Raw genomic sequence first — 17370 nt, 5'->3', positions numbered from 1 at the left:
GTTGTGGGGTTGTTAACCAATGTCATAAAACAACATGTGTACTACTGTTTCATGAGAAACTATTTGTTCTGTAAGCCTTCACCTGAAGTACAGTAAAATATAAAAAAAACATATAATGGGGCATGTTTTATTATTATTTTCCTATCAGAGCAGCAATTTTAAAAATTGCTAACAGGCTATGATGGTGAACATGTGGTGAAATGTTGCCATCATGCTCAACTGGTGAAGAGTATAAATTAGTGCCGTCTTTCTAGAACAGCTAGCAAAATCACAGGACAGATCCCTCTTTACCTCCTTACCACCTTCACTGTGGGATATTGTTGAGGACATTGTTGTCTATGTTGTGTGTGGTCCTTGCTTGGAGAACGTCTTGGTCTCCGTATTAACAATAGTTGTTCTCAGTACTTGTTAGTTCTGACCTGTGGACACTGTTAGCCTTGTGGCCCAATCCTCTTTTGCCCTGCCTACCAGGAAGCATCAGGCCCATTGTGTCTACCTCAGGACCCCTCCATGTGCATTTTCGATACTAAGCTCATGACCAGTGCATCCTGTTTTCCTCCGCTTGGTTCCCCTTGCCACACACTTGCCATGGAAGGTGAGACCCAGGCCTCCCCCTCCCCATCTTTTGTCTTTCAGAATCCATGTCCAGAGGCTGGGGCCTCCTTCCCCTCTAAGGCCATGTTCTGGTGGGTTTCTGGGTAAGTAAAGTGGCAGGGCGGGGGCTGGGGTGGTATTCCCACCCACCTGCCCAGCTGCTTTCCTTCCTCACCACAGCTCTCCCTACCCCAACCCTGAGGTTTCCCCCAGGCAGACGGAGGCCGGCCAGGCTTTCACCCACCCAGCCTCACTTAACCTCTGAGCCTGTTTATTCCTTATCTGTAAAATGGGTCAAGAATAATCTAGGCTCACATGAGAATTAAATAAGATAATATTAAATAGACTGAGACCAAAACCAAACCCATTGCTGTTGAGTCAATTCTGGCTTACAGCGACCCTATAGGGCAGACTAGAACTGCCCCATAGTGTTTCTAAGGCTGTAAATCTTGATGGAAGCAGACAGCCCCGTCTTTCTCCAACAGAGTGGCTGGTGGGTTCAACCACTTACCTTCCATTAGTGGCTGAACACTTAACCATTGCACCAGTGGGCTCCTTGTAAACTGAGAAGTGCCTTGCAAGTGTTGGGTGCAGTCAATACCTTTCATTTTACTGAGGGGCCAGCAGAGGTGCAGAGAGGAAAAGTGACTAGCCCAGGGTCACACAGCTTCCCAGCAGAACTCTGCAGGGGGTGGATGGCAGGAGGAGCTTGCCCTGGTGACCCTCTTTTACAGGCTGGTCTGGAGAGGCTACAGGAGGCCTCTGGGACCAAAAGATCTCTGGTCACTTGGGAAAGAAAACTCCTCAGAAGAACTTGTTTCCCAGCTTGAAAGAGAATGGACAAAGAAGCGGGCAAGGTGAGTGCATGGAGGTCAAGGGCTCAGCTGGATTCTGAAGCTCATCATTTGGCCCCAAATACAACCCCTAACCCTACTCTGGGCTCCACCTCCACAATCCCCAGATTGCCAGTTGATCCCACTAAGCATTAACTGATCAGGCTGAAGATACAGTTCCTCCCAGAGTGCTTTGCAGGTTTCAAAAGGAGCCTAACAAATGGAGAGTTCTTAGAGGCCCCAGAAGGAAGTAATAATGGTAGAATGGCAGGCAGGAGACAGCAGAGGTATTTTAAGATTGAGAGTGGAGAAATGGGTGGCAGCCTATAACATGCAGGCAACCAACTGCTCACTTATCATTTAACCTTATTAATTAGCTTCCTAGACCTCAGTTTTTTCATCCGTTCAATGGGGATGTCATTAGCCCCTAGCTCATAGCTTACAGGGGGTGAAAAAAAGAGGATTCATGGAAAAGGACTTGGCGAATTCTTGGAAGGTAGTAAGAGCTCAAGCAATATTAGTTATCCAGAGGTTTTCAAGCTCTTTCTAAGTACTGTCCACTCTGCCTCACTCTTTTTTTCGTTTTGTTTTGTCTTGTGTTTTTGTTTTTCTACCTTTTTTCATCAACTATTGTGTATAATTTCTTTTTCTTTTTTTTAATAATATTTTATTTATTTTTGTTGGCAATCTACACAGCCAAGCATACATTCGTTCACAATTTCTACGTGAACCGTTCCGTAACACTGGTCGCATACCTCATGGTGTATCACTGTTCTCACTCTCTCTCGCATATTTGTTTCATCACTGTTAATTTAGGCTGTCTGCCCCTTAAAGTTCTTATCTATGCTTTGGATTAACTGTTGTCAGTTTACACTCATATAGTTAATTTTTTATAAGAGTGCTATGCTTGAGGCAAAAACTCTTTATTAATTGGGCTAAAATATTGTTTCGTTTAACAGTGGCTTTGTGGGATAGTTTTGGTTCAAGGTTTAAAGATTATTTCCAAGCATCAGCTTCAGGGGTTCCCCCAGTCTCAATGGATACGGTAAGTCTGGTTCTACATGAGTGTGAACTTCTGTTCCATGCGTTTCCTTCTTTTGTTCAGGAGCCATCTACTGGGTCCTTGATCAAAATGTTCAGTAATGGTAGCCAGGCACCACCCATTTCTTCTGGTCTCATGGTAATGGAGCTAATAGTTTATGGAGGCAATTAAACCTGTGGTCCGTTTCCTTCTCCGATTCCTGGGTCTCCTTCCTCTGCTGTTCCAGGCAAATAGAGACCAATTGTTATATCCTTTGTGGCCCCTTGTAAGCTTTTAAGACCTCAGGTGCTACTCACTGATCTAGGAGGTAAAACAGAATCTATCTTACTCTTGCTCTCTGTGGCATCTCTGGAAACTTCTGTGGAGTGCTTAGAGCCTGAGGAACCCAGTTTGAGAAACACCAGTCTAAAGAAATGAGCCTTCAACATAGATTAGGTAAGTCTAGGTTGAATGCCGCCCTGCCATTAAGTAGAGAATGACCTTGGACAAGTCACTTGACCTCACTGGACCTCAGTGTTTGAGGGGACAGAACAAACATCACTTAGCTCTGTGCGAAGAGTCAGAAGGTTCCCTTGTACATACTAGGATTTTGTTGTGCTTGTTGCAGATGGCTGAATCCCACAAATTAGATGAAGCGAGAGAAAGAGAGAGAGTCCGTCTATTGGCTTACATAACTGAGAAGGTGGGCCTAGCCTCAGGCATGGCTGGATCCAGGATTCTCTCCGTGTATCTCTCAGCTTGGCTGTTACCTATGTATTGGTCTCTCCAGAAGTGTTGTCTCATGACATGCCAGTTCTGCCATCCCAGAGCAAAGAGAGAGACTTTCTTTCCTAGAATCTATATAGACTATCCCAAGGAAGGTCTGTGATTGGCCTGGCTTGAGTCATGTGCATATCAGGAGCCAATCCCATGGCTAGAGGCATGGGAGTGAGTCCCATGATCGGTGGCCCCTTCAGAACCACATGAGGTAGGAGAGGGGCTGCTTCCCAAAGGAAGGGGGTGCAGTTTTTTGCAAAGGGGGGAAATGATGTTAGCAAACTAAACAGCTTTCCTCTCACCGCAGGTGTATCCTGCCACACTGTCCCTCCACTCTTAAACGATTTACAGAAGTGGCAGAATTAATTCCCAAGAGCCCAGGAGATCTAGACCACTGTCTCCCAGCTCCTGGCTTCTCCAGCCAGTGTGAGAGTTATAATCACCTAACACTGGAGCAAGCAGATAGAAACATTCTCTGGAACAATTGGAGAACCCTCCCTTAAACAATTGGCAGAAAGAAAGGGGAAAGGCAAAATTAGGCAAAGACCTGACTCAGTCATTTCTGGGCTGATTGATTACACACAGAGAGGACTTTGGTTTTGTTTTTGAAATGTTGTGCAACTATTGAGGGAAGGGAGAGGATGCTGTTGAGAGAGGTCCCACACCAGCCACCTGCTGGCCAGATCAGGCTCACAAGGTACGTTTGCTACACATGGTGTTTTGTTGTTGTTTTGTGTCTTAATAAGTCGCCAACATTTAAAACTCTGGAGATTTCACATTTTTAAAAAATCAGGATTTTTGGCTTTAAATAGATCTGGCAACACTGGCCCACATCCCTGCATGGCAGCGGCAGGGGGGATCTGGGTAGAGGATGCCCCACCGGACAGGGCATGTACCCTTCAGTTTGCCGCAGTCCCCACCACTCCCTTTTGTATCCTCCAACTTATACCTGGCCCACATCACTCATTCATACCCCCTGCCTCACTCTGTAGTCATTTGAATTTGTAAGTCTTATACTAAATGACCTTCAGTCCAGAGATCAAAGGCCAGACACCAGTCAAGAAATCTTCCCTGATCTCAAATACCTGCTCTTCCCCTCACTGCTTGACCTTGAGCAGCTGTCACCACCCCTCAGACCCTCAGTCTCTTCAGTAAAATGAGGAGTCTAATAAATACCCACCTACAAGGAGGTCAAGAGGAGTTGAAAAGCTCGTGTGTAAAGAGCTGACTGCTGTGCCTGCCCAGCGTCAGAATTACTGATAGCCCCCTAGGTTGTCAGAGCTCGAAGGGACCCAGAGAGTGGCAGCAGCCGTGTCCTTTGACACACGGGGGCACCGCAGCACAGAGAGGGCACCAGTTTGTTCAAGGCCACACACCAACTGGAGCTGTCAGCCACAGCATCACCCCCGCTCCTCCATTATGGCCGAGGACTGGCCTCAGGAAGGGCCCCCTGATTCCCTCCACTTCCTCTCCCTCCCTCCCCTTAGCTCTGCCTGTCACCCCTGGTATGACCAAGGGCCGGAGTCTTTTTGTTTCTAGGCTGCCTAAGCCTCTGTCTGTGGTTTAACCCAGCATCAGTGTTGCTTATGGGCCAGCACCTCCGGGCGGCCAGTTCGGGGGGCTGTGTCCTAGTCTCCTAGTGCTGCTATAACACAAATCCCACAAGTGGGTGGCTTTAAAGACCAGAAACTCATTTCCTCACAGTTTGGGAGGCTAGTAGTCTGAATTCAGGGCACCAGCTCTAGGAGAAGGCTCTCTCTCTTCTCGCTCGACTCCGAGGGAAGGTCCTGGTCTCTTTCAGCTTCTGTTCCTCGGTTCCTTGGTGATGTTCTCGTGGCATCTTCCTTCCCTCGTTTGTGCTCTCGTCTCTGTGTCTGTGCTGCCCCTTATAACTCAGAAGTGATCAGGTTTAGGAGGCACCCTACACGGATATGACTCGTTAACATAACAAAGAACACTCTGCTCCCAAACAGGGAACATCCACAGGTACAGGGGTTAGGATTCCAACACATATTTGGGGGGGACACATGCATGATAGACAGCATGATAGATCAAAAAGTTTACAGGCTCGGGAGGCAGAGAGTCAGGATCATATCCCAGTTCTGCTGCTTCTTAGCCCTTGGACAAGTTCACCCCTCTGACCCTCCAGTCTCCTCATCTGTGCAATGGGAATAATACCCGGCTCGCTAAGTTCTTAGGAGTGCCTGGAACGTAAAAACAAAATCAAACATCTGTTGGCTTGGAGTCAATTCTGACTCATAGCAACCCTATAGGACAGGATAGAACCTCCCCATAGGGTTTCTAAGGAGCAGCTGGTGGATTTCTTAACCACTGGGCCACCATAGTGGGTGCTCAATACATGTTCATTCCCACCACTGTCCATGAGATGTTAGGGCTGCCCTCCTGCCTGCCCCTGAGCCCACTGTGACTGATTGTCACAACAGTGGGTTCACCTTGAACGAAGTAAGTCAATCACAAAAGGACAAATAAACTTTATGATCTCACTTGTATGAAATAAGCAAATATATAGAAACCAAAGATTAGTAGTAGTTACCAGGGGTGGTGGTGCAGTGGTTAAAGCATTAGGTTGCTATATACCAAAAGAACTGCTAACCCAAAGGTCAGTGGTTCAACCCAGCAGCCACCCTGTGGGGAGAAAGATGTGGCAGTCTGCTTCGGTAAAGATTACAGCCTTGGAAACCCTATGGGGCAGTTTTCTCTGTCCTAGAGGGTCGCTATGAGTCAGAATTGACTTGATGGCAACAGGTTTGGTTCTTTGGCCAGGAGTAGGAAGAGGGCAAAGGGAGAGTTTCTGCTTAGGGGGCATTTGAGTTTAATGTTAATGATGGTGGAATCATTTGGAAAAAGATAATGGTGGCACAATATGAAAAATGTAATCAACACCTTTGCGTTGTAAACATGGAGGTGGTTGTGCTGCTGGATGTGTTGGTGTGTATATTTTCACCATTGGGGGGAAAAAAAGGTAAAAGTGGGTTCTCTGGTTGATAGGAAGGAAATGGGGAGTGAAGCTGGTTCCATGCACACCCATCCCCTTTGTTGGGAAAATAACCCTTTAATGTCTGGTCCTGCTGCCTGCAGGCCAGCTGCCACCTCTGAGGATACACAGAAGGACCCGCCCAATTTCTCTCCTTCCCTAAGGCACACCAAGGCTGCAGCACTTGGAAGGAGAGGAGGCAGTGGTGCGGAGGCCCAGGAGACCGAGGCCTTCCTACAGGAAGAAGGGAGTAAGAGGGGCCCGCTGCTGGGCGCCATCTGGCAGGTGTCCCGCTCTGCCTTCCTCCTAGGGACCCTCAGCCTTGTCATCAGTGATGTCTTCAGGTTCACTGTACCCAAGCTCCTCAGGTGGGTCCAGACCTTGGGTGTCTTGCTAAAGTCTGTTGTCCCTTAACAGCATCCCTCTGGGGCCAGTGGTTCTGCCCTCTGCCCATGCTCTGTCTTTTACAGCCTCCAGGCACAGGGCATCAGAGGGTGGGTGAGGAGGATACAGAAGAAGGGAAAAAATAAATGAGAAAGCAACTGACCTTAGGGAGGGAAGATGAATTAACTCTGACCTGACTGTATCCGTTAGCTTTCATCAAAAGTTAGTGGCTTAAAACAGCAGACGTTTATTTATTTAGCTTATAATAATGTGGGGCAACAATTTGGACTGGGCTCGGCTGGGCTCAGCTGGGCAGTTCTTCTGGCCTTGGCTGGGCTCACTCCTGTGTCTGTGCAGTCAGCTGCTGGGTGGGCTGAGACTGGCTTAGTCTGAGGTGGTCTCAGCTGGAATGGCTTGTGTTTGCTCCATGTTGTCTCCCATGCTCCAGACGGCTAGCTCAGGCTTGTTCATATGGCAGCTTGGCAGGGTTGCAAGAGATCAAGCAAAAGCTACATGCTCTTTTGGGCCTAGGCTGCACATTTCACCTCCACTGTATTCTGTTGGCCTAACTGGTCACATGGCCAGCCCAGATTCAAGGGGTGGGGACAGAAGCTCTACTTTTGGTGGGAGGAACTGCAAAGTCACATTGAAAAGGCATATGGACAGTGAAGGAAATAATTGCAGGCATTTTTGCAAACAATATGCCACACTGACCCTCCACACCTGGCCAGGTTTGGGCAAAGGCAACATCAGGGGTACTTCTTCTTATCAGCTGTATCCCCTTCCCTTCCTCCCAAGCCTTTTTCTGGAGTTTGTTGGTGATCCGAAGGCCCCAGCCTGGAAGGGCTACCTTCTCGCGGTGCTGATGTTCCTCTGTGCCTGCCTGCAAACGCTGTTTGAGCAGCAGCACATGTACAGGCTGAAGCTGCTGCAGATGAGGCTGCGGACAGCCATCACTGGCCTGGTGACCAGAAAGGTGAGCCCCTGCAGGAGAGGCCCCTGCCTTCCATTCTCTCCCTGCCATCCCAATTTTTTTTGTTTTGTTTTGTTTTATTGTGCTTCAGGTGAAAGTTTACAGCTCAAGTTAGTTTCTTATACAAAAATTTATATATACATTGTTATGTGACCCTAGTTGCCCTCTCTGTAATGTGACAGCACACTCCCCCTTTCCACCCCAGATTTCCCGTGTCCATTCAACCAGCTCCTGACCCTCTCTGCCTTCTCATCTCACCTCCAGCCAGGAGCTGTCCATTTAGTCTCATGTTCCTACTTGAGCTAAGAAGCACACTCTTCACGAGTATCATTTTATGTCTTATAGTCCAGTCTGTTCTTTGTCTGAAGACTTGGCCTCGGGAATGGCTTTAGTTCCCCCCAGTCCCATTTTGCATACTAAAGTTCCAGCAAGGAAGGTTGAGGCCACTGAGCTGTTAACAATATCAGTGGCTGAAAACTCACTCGTACTACACTCTCACTACTCATACTCCACTCTTACCTTCTTGGCTGTTTCCGTAAGACCTTGCACGATCTGGCTCCTGGGGACTTCTGTGACCTCCTCATGTCACATCAAACACACATAACACGACCATTCCTCCCTTGCACATCCCCTTCCAACCACATAGGTCTCTTTCAGTTCCTCAAACACACCAGGCACCCTCCCACCTCAGGACCTTTGCACCTGATGTTCCTGCTGCCAGAGCACTCTTCCCACCCCACTTTGTCTGACTGACACTCGACCCTCATGAGGATAAATGGTTAACTCTCTGGTTGTATGGAACCTGGATAACAGTGGACTGTCAGCCATGTGGTAATATGGCTTATGGTCAAAGTGACCCAACTGTTTGGAGCCCTGGTAGTGCAGTAGTTAAGAGGTCGCCTGTTTACCAAGAGGTCAGCAGTTCGAATCCACCTTGAAAACCCTATGGGGCAATTCTGCTCTGTCCTATAGGGTCACTATGAGTCGGAATCAACTCAGCAGCAATGGGTTTGGTTTTCTGGGTTTTGGTTGGTAAATTGCATCTGGGCTAGAAGTCCCGTCAGTCAGCACAGCTTTGGGCTTCAGGGCCCTTGAAGCTAAGCCCACGAGACTGCTTCAGGAAATACTGACTGCTGTGGGGTCCAAGGCATCAGAGCCAGGGCGGAGCCCGCACTGTGCCGTGTGAGTCTCATTCTCTCACACTTGAGCTGTCTCACCCGGAGGGAGGGAGACAAAGAGAACAGCTCCTGGATGGCTGTGTGGGCAGCTCCTGAGCCTGCCCGGCCGGTGAGCTGTGTTTCCTGACCTGTGTCCTCTGAGCGTGGTGCTAGGTGTGGCCTGTCTGCTCTGTGTGTGTGGTTGAGCCTTGGAGGAAGACTGCCTGGGGGCACTGCACTTCCGAATCCCCCTCTACTGATTAGGTCTGACCCTCCACTCCACCTCTGCACAGCCACTTCATGGCACTTAGCACAATTGCCATGAAAGAGCCAGTTACTTAAATAAGTTTAATTATTTATATTTAATTAATTAATAAGTAATTTGTTAATTAACTTTGTTCCCTAACTCAGACTCTAGTCCCGGAAGAACAAGACCCCGAAGTCTGTTATTCACAGCTGTACTCTCAACACCCAGCTCAGTGCATGCACTTAGGATCAGGTGCTCATAAACCCACTGCCATCAAGTGGATTCCAACTCATAGCGACCCTATAGGACAGAGTAGAACTACCCCCTAGGGTTTCCAAGGCTGAAATCTTTACAGAAGCAAACTGCCACATCTTTCTCCCACAGAGCGGCTGGTAGGTTAGAACCACTGACCTTTCGGTTAGCAGCAAAGCAGTTAACCACTACGCCAGCAGGGCTCCTTGGTGCTCAATAAAGATGTGTTAAATGACTGAATTTCTGCACTCAGTCACCCCCCCACCCCCGCCACACTCAGCAAACATTCCTCCAGAGAGGATTGCAAGTAGAACTTAGGCTCCAATGGGCTGGATGGGGTCCACTATGACCCCAGGGCTGGGGCACATTTGGAACTACCCGAAAACCAGGTTGGTGCCAGGGAGGCATGAGAAATAACACTGACTAGATGGTCGATCCATCTAGCCCATGTCATGCCTCAGTTGTCCTGGATTCCAGTCCTAGCTTAGCCACTTACAGGCTATCTGACTTTGGGCAAGTGGCTTAACTTCTCTGTACCTCAGTTTCCTTGTCTGTAAAACGGGTGTAGTAATCTTATACCTCATTAATTCTAGTCTTATTTTTTTTTCACTTTTTAACACCTCTGAAGTTGAGATGTGTCATACATGTCTTAATTTAATTGGCAGTGATTTTTTCCCTTAGTGATGCAAAAATAGGAAGCGTTTTATTGATGGAGCTTTAGGTAGAATGAAGAAATGGTAATACCTGCTACATACGGTTGTTGTGAGCATCAGAAGACAGAATGAAGCTATTCATTTAGCACAGTGCCTGAGACATAGTCAAACCCAAAACACAAAACAAAACAAAACTAGTTGCCATCAAGTTAACGGTGACCCGTAGCGAACTCATGTGTGTCAGAGTAGAACTGCGCTCCATGGGGTTTTCAAGGCTGATTTTTCAGAAGTAGATCGTCAGGCCTTTCTTCTGAGGGTGGATTTGAATCATCCACCTTTTGGTTAGTAGCCGAGCACTTAACCATTTGCACCACCAAGGACTCCTTGAGATACAGTTAGTGCTCAGCAAATTATCACCAGTGTCATTGTTACTAACCCAGCGTGTCTGTGATCTTGTTTATTGTTATTATTTATTACTGCTTTATTCATTATTACTGCTCCAGCGCTTTAGGGAGCATTTTTACTTCTGTCATAAACCTCAGTTCTGACAAAGGCCCTGTGACATTAGCCAAGGAGATTTTACCAGTCCATTTTACGGATAAGGAAACTGAGGCCCAGAGGGAGAAGAGACCTGCCCACGGCCACTCAGTGCAGCCTGGAATCCAGCTGAGCACTTGCTCTGTCCTCGCCAAGGGCCACCCTCCCGCCTGCCGCCCTCCTTGCCCCCCCTTCCCTCTGACTTCGGGTATCGTCCTCCTGCCCTGCCCAGGTCCTGGCTCTCTCCAGCGGCTCCAGGAAGGCCAGCGCAGTAGGGGACGTGGTCAACCTGGTGTCCGTGGACGTGCAGCGGCTGACTGAGAGCATCCTGTACCTCAACGGGCTGTGGCTGCCCCTCATCTGGATTGTCGTCTGCTTCGTCCTCCTGTGGCAGGTGCGGCAGGGCAGAGAGGGATTTGCACTGAATTCCCCGCTGCCTCCTTCCTCTCCCTGGCTCTGTCCACACGCGGTGACACTGTGGGCAGGTAACATGGGAAAGGGTTAGAGTAGGATGGTCTGAGCTTGATGTCATCCTCTCTGGGCCTCTGTTCCCGTGTCTGTAAAATGAGGATGAAGATGCTGAGGATGTTGATACTCGTTGGGTGTGATGTTGGGTATCCCGTAGGCAGATTCAGCACGTCCTGAAGGTACCAGCAAAGCTGGGGCACCACCAGCCACAAGAAAAAAAGAGAAAATTTTAGGGGAAAAAATATGTTACCCAGTTTTCAAAAAGCATAAAATAGCTGTCAGGCTAACAATCAGAACTTTGTCTGACTTCCTTACGTTTATTTTGTGGTTTAAATTTTTTTTTTTTTAATTTATCATTAAGAGCACAGACTATAGCTGGACATCCTGAGTTCGGATCCTGCTTTTACTACTTACTAGGTATAAAACCATGGACAAGTTACTGAACTCTGTGCCTCAGTTTCCTCATCTGTAAAATGGGGATAATAATCAACAGTAGTACCGCTGCCTTAGATTTATTGAGGGATTCAACGAGTTAATATATGTAAAGCTCGTAAACCCATACCTGGCACACAGTTGTACTCTACAGTTATTTGCTAGTATTGCTGTTCATTATGCCTGAGGACTGTCTGAAGATCTTACTCCAGAACACTCCAGGGGTGAGTGCAGGGCTAGGCAAAGGTTTTCTGTGAAGGGCCAGATAATAAATATTCTGTGGGCCAGATGGTCTTTGTCACAACTACTCGGCTCTATGGCTGTAATACAGAAACAACCATGTTGTTGTTGTTGCTGTCGAGCCGATTTCAACTCATAGCGACCCTATAGGACAGAGTAGAACTGCCCCGTAGGGCTTCCTAGGCTATAATGTTTACGGGAGCAGATCTCCAGGTCTTTTCTCCCATGGAGTGGCTAGGGGGTTCAAACCCCTGAACTTTCAGTTAGCAGCCAAATGCTTAACCATTGCACCACCAGGGCTCCTTCAAAGTAACCACAGACAGTACATAAATGAATGGGCATGGCTATGTTCACCGACTTACGGGGTCGGGGTATCAGTGAGGCAATGATTGTGAATGCTGCATGCTGTCATTGTTCTGCTGCTTCCACCCGCCCCGTGGGACATGGGCTGGGACTCCTCTGACTCGCTCACACTGAATTCCAGGGCCTGGTACACAGTTGGTGCTCAGCAGGTACACACAGGGTGCTTTGAAGAGTGCCTGACATGCAAGAAATAAAATATTAGCTGTTATTATTAGGAAGAAAGAGAGGGAGGGAGGAGGGGGCAAGCACTTGGGAAAGTACAGGGCAATGGAGCAGGTAAACCAGGGACCAAAGTGATAAAAATCAGCTGAGGCCAACAAGATATCAGTCAGCAGCTCTTGTGTGCTTTCCCTGGCTCTTGGCAGACCATTCTTAGCTCAAAGGGTCACCATGAGATCCTGGTTAAGGAAGGGTGGACTCTGGGTTATACAGTTAGTTGCTACCATTTTTGCCAGAGAGGAGGAGTTTAACCTTTCGTTCACATTTCTTTGAGTATTTTTCCAATTCTGCTGGTGGCCCGGTATTTGCCTTGTGGACACTTCTCCATTTCGCCACTGGGTGGCGACATTACTGCACAAATAAAACTGCTGGCCAAAATAAATTTGCTTGCTCAGTTCCCAAGATTAGAAAATTGTTGTTCCTGAAGGCTGAGAAGGGAAACTGAGGCCCAGAGACTGGGACAGGGTGGGGCTCATCTGGAGAATGAGCCTGATGGACCTCTAGAGGAATTTCAAGAAGTCACAGCTTGAGGTGAACTTAAAAATTATTGATTCTTGTCTTAGGCTGGGTTCTCTAGAGAAGCAAAACCAGTAAAGTGTATAAATATATATATAGGGAGAGAATATATCAAGGAAACAGCTCATGCGATTGTAGAGGCTAGAACGTCCCAAGTCCGTGGATCAGGGTAGAGGCCTCTCCCAAGTCACACAGCTATAGAAGCTGGCAAGCCCAAGATCAGAAGATCGGAGAACAGGGCTTCCGCTCACAGGCTGTGCAGATCAACAAATCCCAGGTTCAGCAGATAAGCTGACAGCTCAAATCCCAAGAACAGGAGATGAGACGACAGGAAGCAGCCGCAGGATCCAGAGAGAGCAAAAAGCCAGAACGTCTGCTTATATACAGATACGGGCCACACCCCCAAGGAGACTCCCTTTCATCTGATTGGCTACTCACAGTATATTCACTCATGGGAGTGATTGCATTAAAACACGGAGAATCATGGCCCAGCCAAGTTGACACACAATCTTAACCATCACAATCTTATACCCCACCTCCTCCATTTCCAGATCAGAAACCAAAGCTGCAAAAAGAGTATGACTATCCCAAAGTCACAAAGCTGGTCGAGGGAAGGGTTACCAGACAAAATACGGCACGCCCAGTTAAATTTGAATTTCAGGTAAACAGCAAATAATTTCTCAGTATACGTATATACCAAATAATGCATGGGATATACTTATACTAAAAACTTATTTGCTGTTTATTTGAAATTCAGATTTAACTGGGCATCCTATATGTTTATTTGCTAAATCTGGCAATCCTCGTTGGTGGGGGAGTAAAGACTAGGATAATTGATCAAATGACATGATCACTTAGTATGTGCCACATCCTATCTCCAGCACTTGACCTTCAATCCACTCAACAACCATGTTGTTGCTGTTAGCAACTCATGGTGACCCCATGCACAACAGAACAAAACGTTGCTCCATCCTGCGCCATCCTTATGATCACTTGGGGATTGGACCGTTGGCTGATTTTCAGAAGTAGATCACCAGGCCCTGCTTCCTAGTCTGTCTTAGTCTAGACACTCTACTGACACCTGTTCAGCATCATAGCCACACACAAGCCTCCACTGACAGACGGGTGGTGGCTGTACTTGAGGTGCACTGGCTGGGAATTGAACCCAGGTCTCCTGCATGGAAGTCAAGAATTCTACCACTGAACCACCACTGCCCCGTGCAACAACCATGAGAGATGGAATCAGTTCTGTTCCCATTTTACAGATGAGGAAACTGCAGCTTAGGGAGGGTAAGTGACTTGCCCGAGGCCACACCAGTAAGTGACAGGGCCAAGATTTGAAGCCAGGTTCTCATTTCAGAGGTCTCAACTTGACTCTCTTGCCCTGCCTATCTTGATGCATGTCTTAAACATAACCACCCCCCTCCCACTGTGTGAGATGGCTCAGTGACTCCCCCTCCCTAGCATAAAAGGACCCCATTTTCAGCAGGCCTCTCCTTCCATGGACCCCCATGGGCTCAGTCTCCATAACCTGGTGGCTACTGCCCTCCCACTGCTTGGCTCCCCCCACCGCAGGACCCAGGTTGAGCCCCACGCTGACCAAGTCCTTCAGGGCCAACAGCTGGGCTCCTGCCCCTTCTGTCTCCAGCTCCTGGGACCCTCTGTCCTCACCGCCATTGCTGTCTTCCTGAGTCTCCTCCCTCTGAACTTCTTCATCACGAAGAAGAGGAACCACCATCAGGTTTGCGTTGGGAGAAGAGATGCGCTAGGTAGGCACCCTCAGGACGTAGGGGCCAGGCACCTCCCGTCCTAGACCCGGCATTGGTGCTGGAGATGGGGGGAGGCAGGGTGTCCCTTCCAGGTGTGCTCCTCGCTCTGACCTGCCCCCCTACTTCCCCATCTCGGTGGGGGTGGCCCATCCTCCCAGTGTTTGGGCCCCAAACCAGGAGTCCCCTTTGATGCCTCTTTCTCTCCCAGTCAGTCAACTAGCAAATTCGGTCGACCTCACCTTCTAAACACATCTGGAATGTTGCCCCTTCACACCTGCAGCCCTCCCAGCCCCACACCTCTCTCACCTGAGCCCTGCAGCTCCCTGACTCCGCTCTGCCCTCACCCCCCAGCCTCTTCTCCTCATGTCGCATCCTCTGCCCAGAGCCCCCGCCGTGGTCCACATCCTGATCAGCCAGCCTCACCTCCCAGCCTCACCTCCTGCTTGGCCCCCTTGGCCTCCTCGGAATCCCAGACCAGCCTTTGCTCCTGCTGCACCCTCTGCCCGGAGCACCCTTGCCCCAGGTGGCCCGGTGTCTCCACCCTCCCCACCCCACCAGCTCCTTTACCTGCTCCGCTTTTCCCCACAGCACCCGCCGCTGTAGCCCGCCCTGTGACTTAGCCCGCCCTGTGACTTAGCCCGCTCCGGCTCTGATATTGTCTCTCTCTCTCTAAAGACTGTCAGCTTCCCAAAGGCAGGGACTGCTTGTTTTGTTCATCGAGGTGGACTCTGCATTTAGACTAGCATGGGGATGTGACCAAAAGAAGGAGAGGAGAGGGGAGGAGAGGGGAGGGAAGGAGAAAAGAGGTGGGGAGGGGAGGAGAGGGGAAAGGAGGGAAAAAAGGAAGAAGGGAGGGAGGAAGGAAAGAATGTATCCCCTCCTTTTGCCTCACTGCCCCATCCATGCTGTCCATCTCTCACGTGGACCATGCCCCTTCCTGGGGGAGGCAGTAGAGCCCAGACTCCTCTGCCTGACCTTCCAGCCCCTCCGTGATCCAGCCCACCCGTCCCCACGGACCTGCACCCCCACCCTGGCCACATCATGTGTAGTGAACTGTGCTGTTCCCTCATCCCTTCCCTCCTCCCTCCCTTCCCTCCATCTTCCCACCCTTACTTCATCTACCACTGCCTGTGTACTCAGCACCTCCTCATGGTTTGAGCTGGAGCCCAGGTGTCCCCTCCTCCGGGAAGCCTTCCTGGTGACACCATGCCCAAGTCTACTGGGGGAGGGGAGCTCTGTTCCCTGGCATGGGGTGTCCCCTCTGTGATGGCAGTACCACCCTCAGAATAAGAGCAGATGCCAGGAGGCCCCAGCAGCGAACCAGGTACAAGAGGACATGGCTTAGGCCAGGGCGTGTGGCAGATGCACGAGAGACTGGGGACATGGCTTGGAGGCAGAATTGCAGGACTTGCTAAAGGAGGGATGTGGGGGTGGAGAGAGGAGGGTTCTAGGCTTGTCCCCTCTTTCCCCGTCTTATGCTAGGAAGAGCAGATGCGTCAGAAGGACTCCCGGGCACGGCTCTCCAGCTCCGTCCTCAGGAATGTGAGGATCATCAAGTTCCATGGTTGGGAGGAGGCTTTTCTGGAGCGCGTCCTGCACATTCGGGGTCAGGAGCTGGGTGCCCTGCGGACCTCCGGCCTCCTCTTCTGCGTGTCCCTGGTGTCCTTCCACGTGTCCACGTTTCTGGTGACGTCACTCTTCTCACTGCAGAGCATGGGGGTGCTGGGGGCAGTGAGGTCAGGGAGCCCCAGATCCCGGTGACAGCCCCTGCCCCTCAGAGCCTGTCCATGTAGCCCACCCCATCCACCAAAACGTACCTGTTCTGGATCCTGTTCTGTCCCAGTCCCTACTTTCTGCTGAGTTCACTAACCAATCCCATCATTCCCATGAAGGTGGCAATGGCTGCTGATATTTAGGCCTCCCTTCCTTCTCCTCCCGAAAGGAGCTGTGATGGCGCAGTGGTTAAGCGCTCGGCTGCTAACAAAAGGTCGGTGGTTCAAACCCACCAGCCGTTCCGCAGAGAAAGATGTGGCAGTCTGCTTCCCTAGAGATTACAGCCTTGGAAACTCTGGAGACAGTTCTCCTCTGTCCTGTAGGGTCCTGTGAGTTAGCATCGACTGACAGCAGTGGGATTGGGTTTCTCCTTCTGGAGTCCCAGGCATCGGGAACAGGTGTTTCCACTGGAATGGAGGGTAGGTTATAGGTGCAGGAAGCTGCTCAGGTATAATCTTCACGAGCTGACCTGGCCTCCCTGATGCTGCCACAAAGCACCGCAGCAGCCCCTCCTGGGCTTGGAGCAGAGCCTGTGCGTCCTCCTTTCGTTCATTTCACAAACTGCGGCCAGCTCGACCTTCCTGAAGCGCAGCTTAGACTTCAGTCACGTCCCTGCTCACAAACTGCCAATGACCCCCCCCCACTGCTTCCAGAATAATCCACACTCCTTATAGAACATTCAAGGCTGGTGACAAGTGGGCCTTAAACACAGTTAACACAGTTGCCACCAGGTCTAGAAGCACAGGGGCCATCTGCTAGAACACCAGGCAACAGTACAACGCAGTAACACTCACAACCACAAGGACCAACGCTTTGAACCTGAGGGCTCCCCAGTTAACATCACTGAGTCACCATCACACCAAATGATCATCACACCAAATGGCCATCACTAGTGACCATTACACCAAGTAACCATACCAAGTGACCATCACACCAAATGATCATCACACCAAATGGCCATCACTAGTGACCATTACACCAAGTAACCATACCAAGTGACCATCACACCAAATGATCATCACACCAAATGGCCATCACTAGTGACCATCACACCAAGTAACCATCATACCAAGTGACCATCACACCAAGTGACCATCATACCATGTGATCATCACACCAAGTAACCATCATACCATGTGACCATCACACCAAGTGACCATCATACCA

At 49.5% G+C, this 17370-nt stretch overlaps 1 protein-coding gene and 1 non-coding gene across 2 annotated transcripts in view; one reads left to right on the top strand and one right to left on the bottom strand.

Annotated features, from left to right (window-relative positions):
• The window catches only part of ABCC6 (ATP binding cassette subfamily C member 6), a 53941-nt gene that overhangs the window by 7036 nt on the left and 29535 nt on the right, over window positions 1–17370 (top strand). Inside the window, exons 6-13 of the mRNA XM_004373288.1 lie at window positions 637–698; window positions 1329–1451; window positions 3027–3035; window positions 6385–6588; window positions 7403–7580; window positions 10656–10817; window positions 14310–14402; window positions 15913–16116. Of these exons, the coding sequence (XP_004373345.1) occupies window positions 637–698; window positions 1329–1451; window positions 3027–3035; window positions 6385–6588; window positions 7403–7580; window positions 10656–10817; window positions 14310–14402; window positions 15913–16116 (1035 nt within the window). The remainder of the gene's footprint in view (window positions 1–636; window positions 699–1328; window positions 1452–3026; window positions 3036–6384; window positions 6589–7402; window positions 7581–10655; window positions 10818–14309; window positions 14403–15912; window positions 16117–17370) is intronic.
• On the bottom strand, window positions 13806–13876 carry TRNAG-UCC (transfer RNA glycine (anticodon UCC)). The gene has a single exon. It is a non-coding gene; the product is annotated as a tRNA-Gly (tRNA).

This window comes from Trichechus manatus, unplaced genomic scaffold (assembly GCF_000243295.1).
Source record: "Trichechus manatus latirostris isolate Lorelei unplaced genomic scaffold, TriManLat1.0 scaffold00024, whole genome shotgun sequence".
In the NCBI taxonomy this organism is placed as follows: Eukaryota; Metazoa; Chordata; class Mammalia; order Sirenia; family Trichechidae; genus Trichechus; species Trichechus manatus.
The sequence above is the reverse complement of the archived record's forward strand: the minus strand, read 5'-3'. Positions and strand labels throughout refer to the sequence as shown.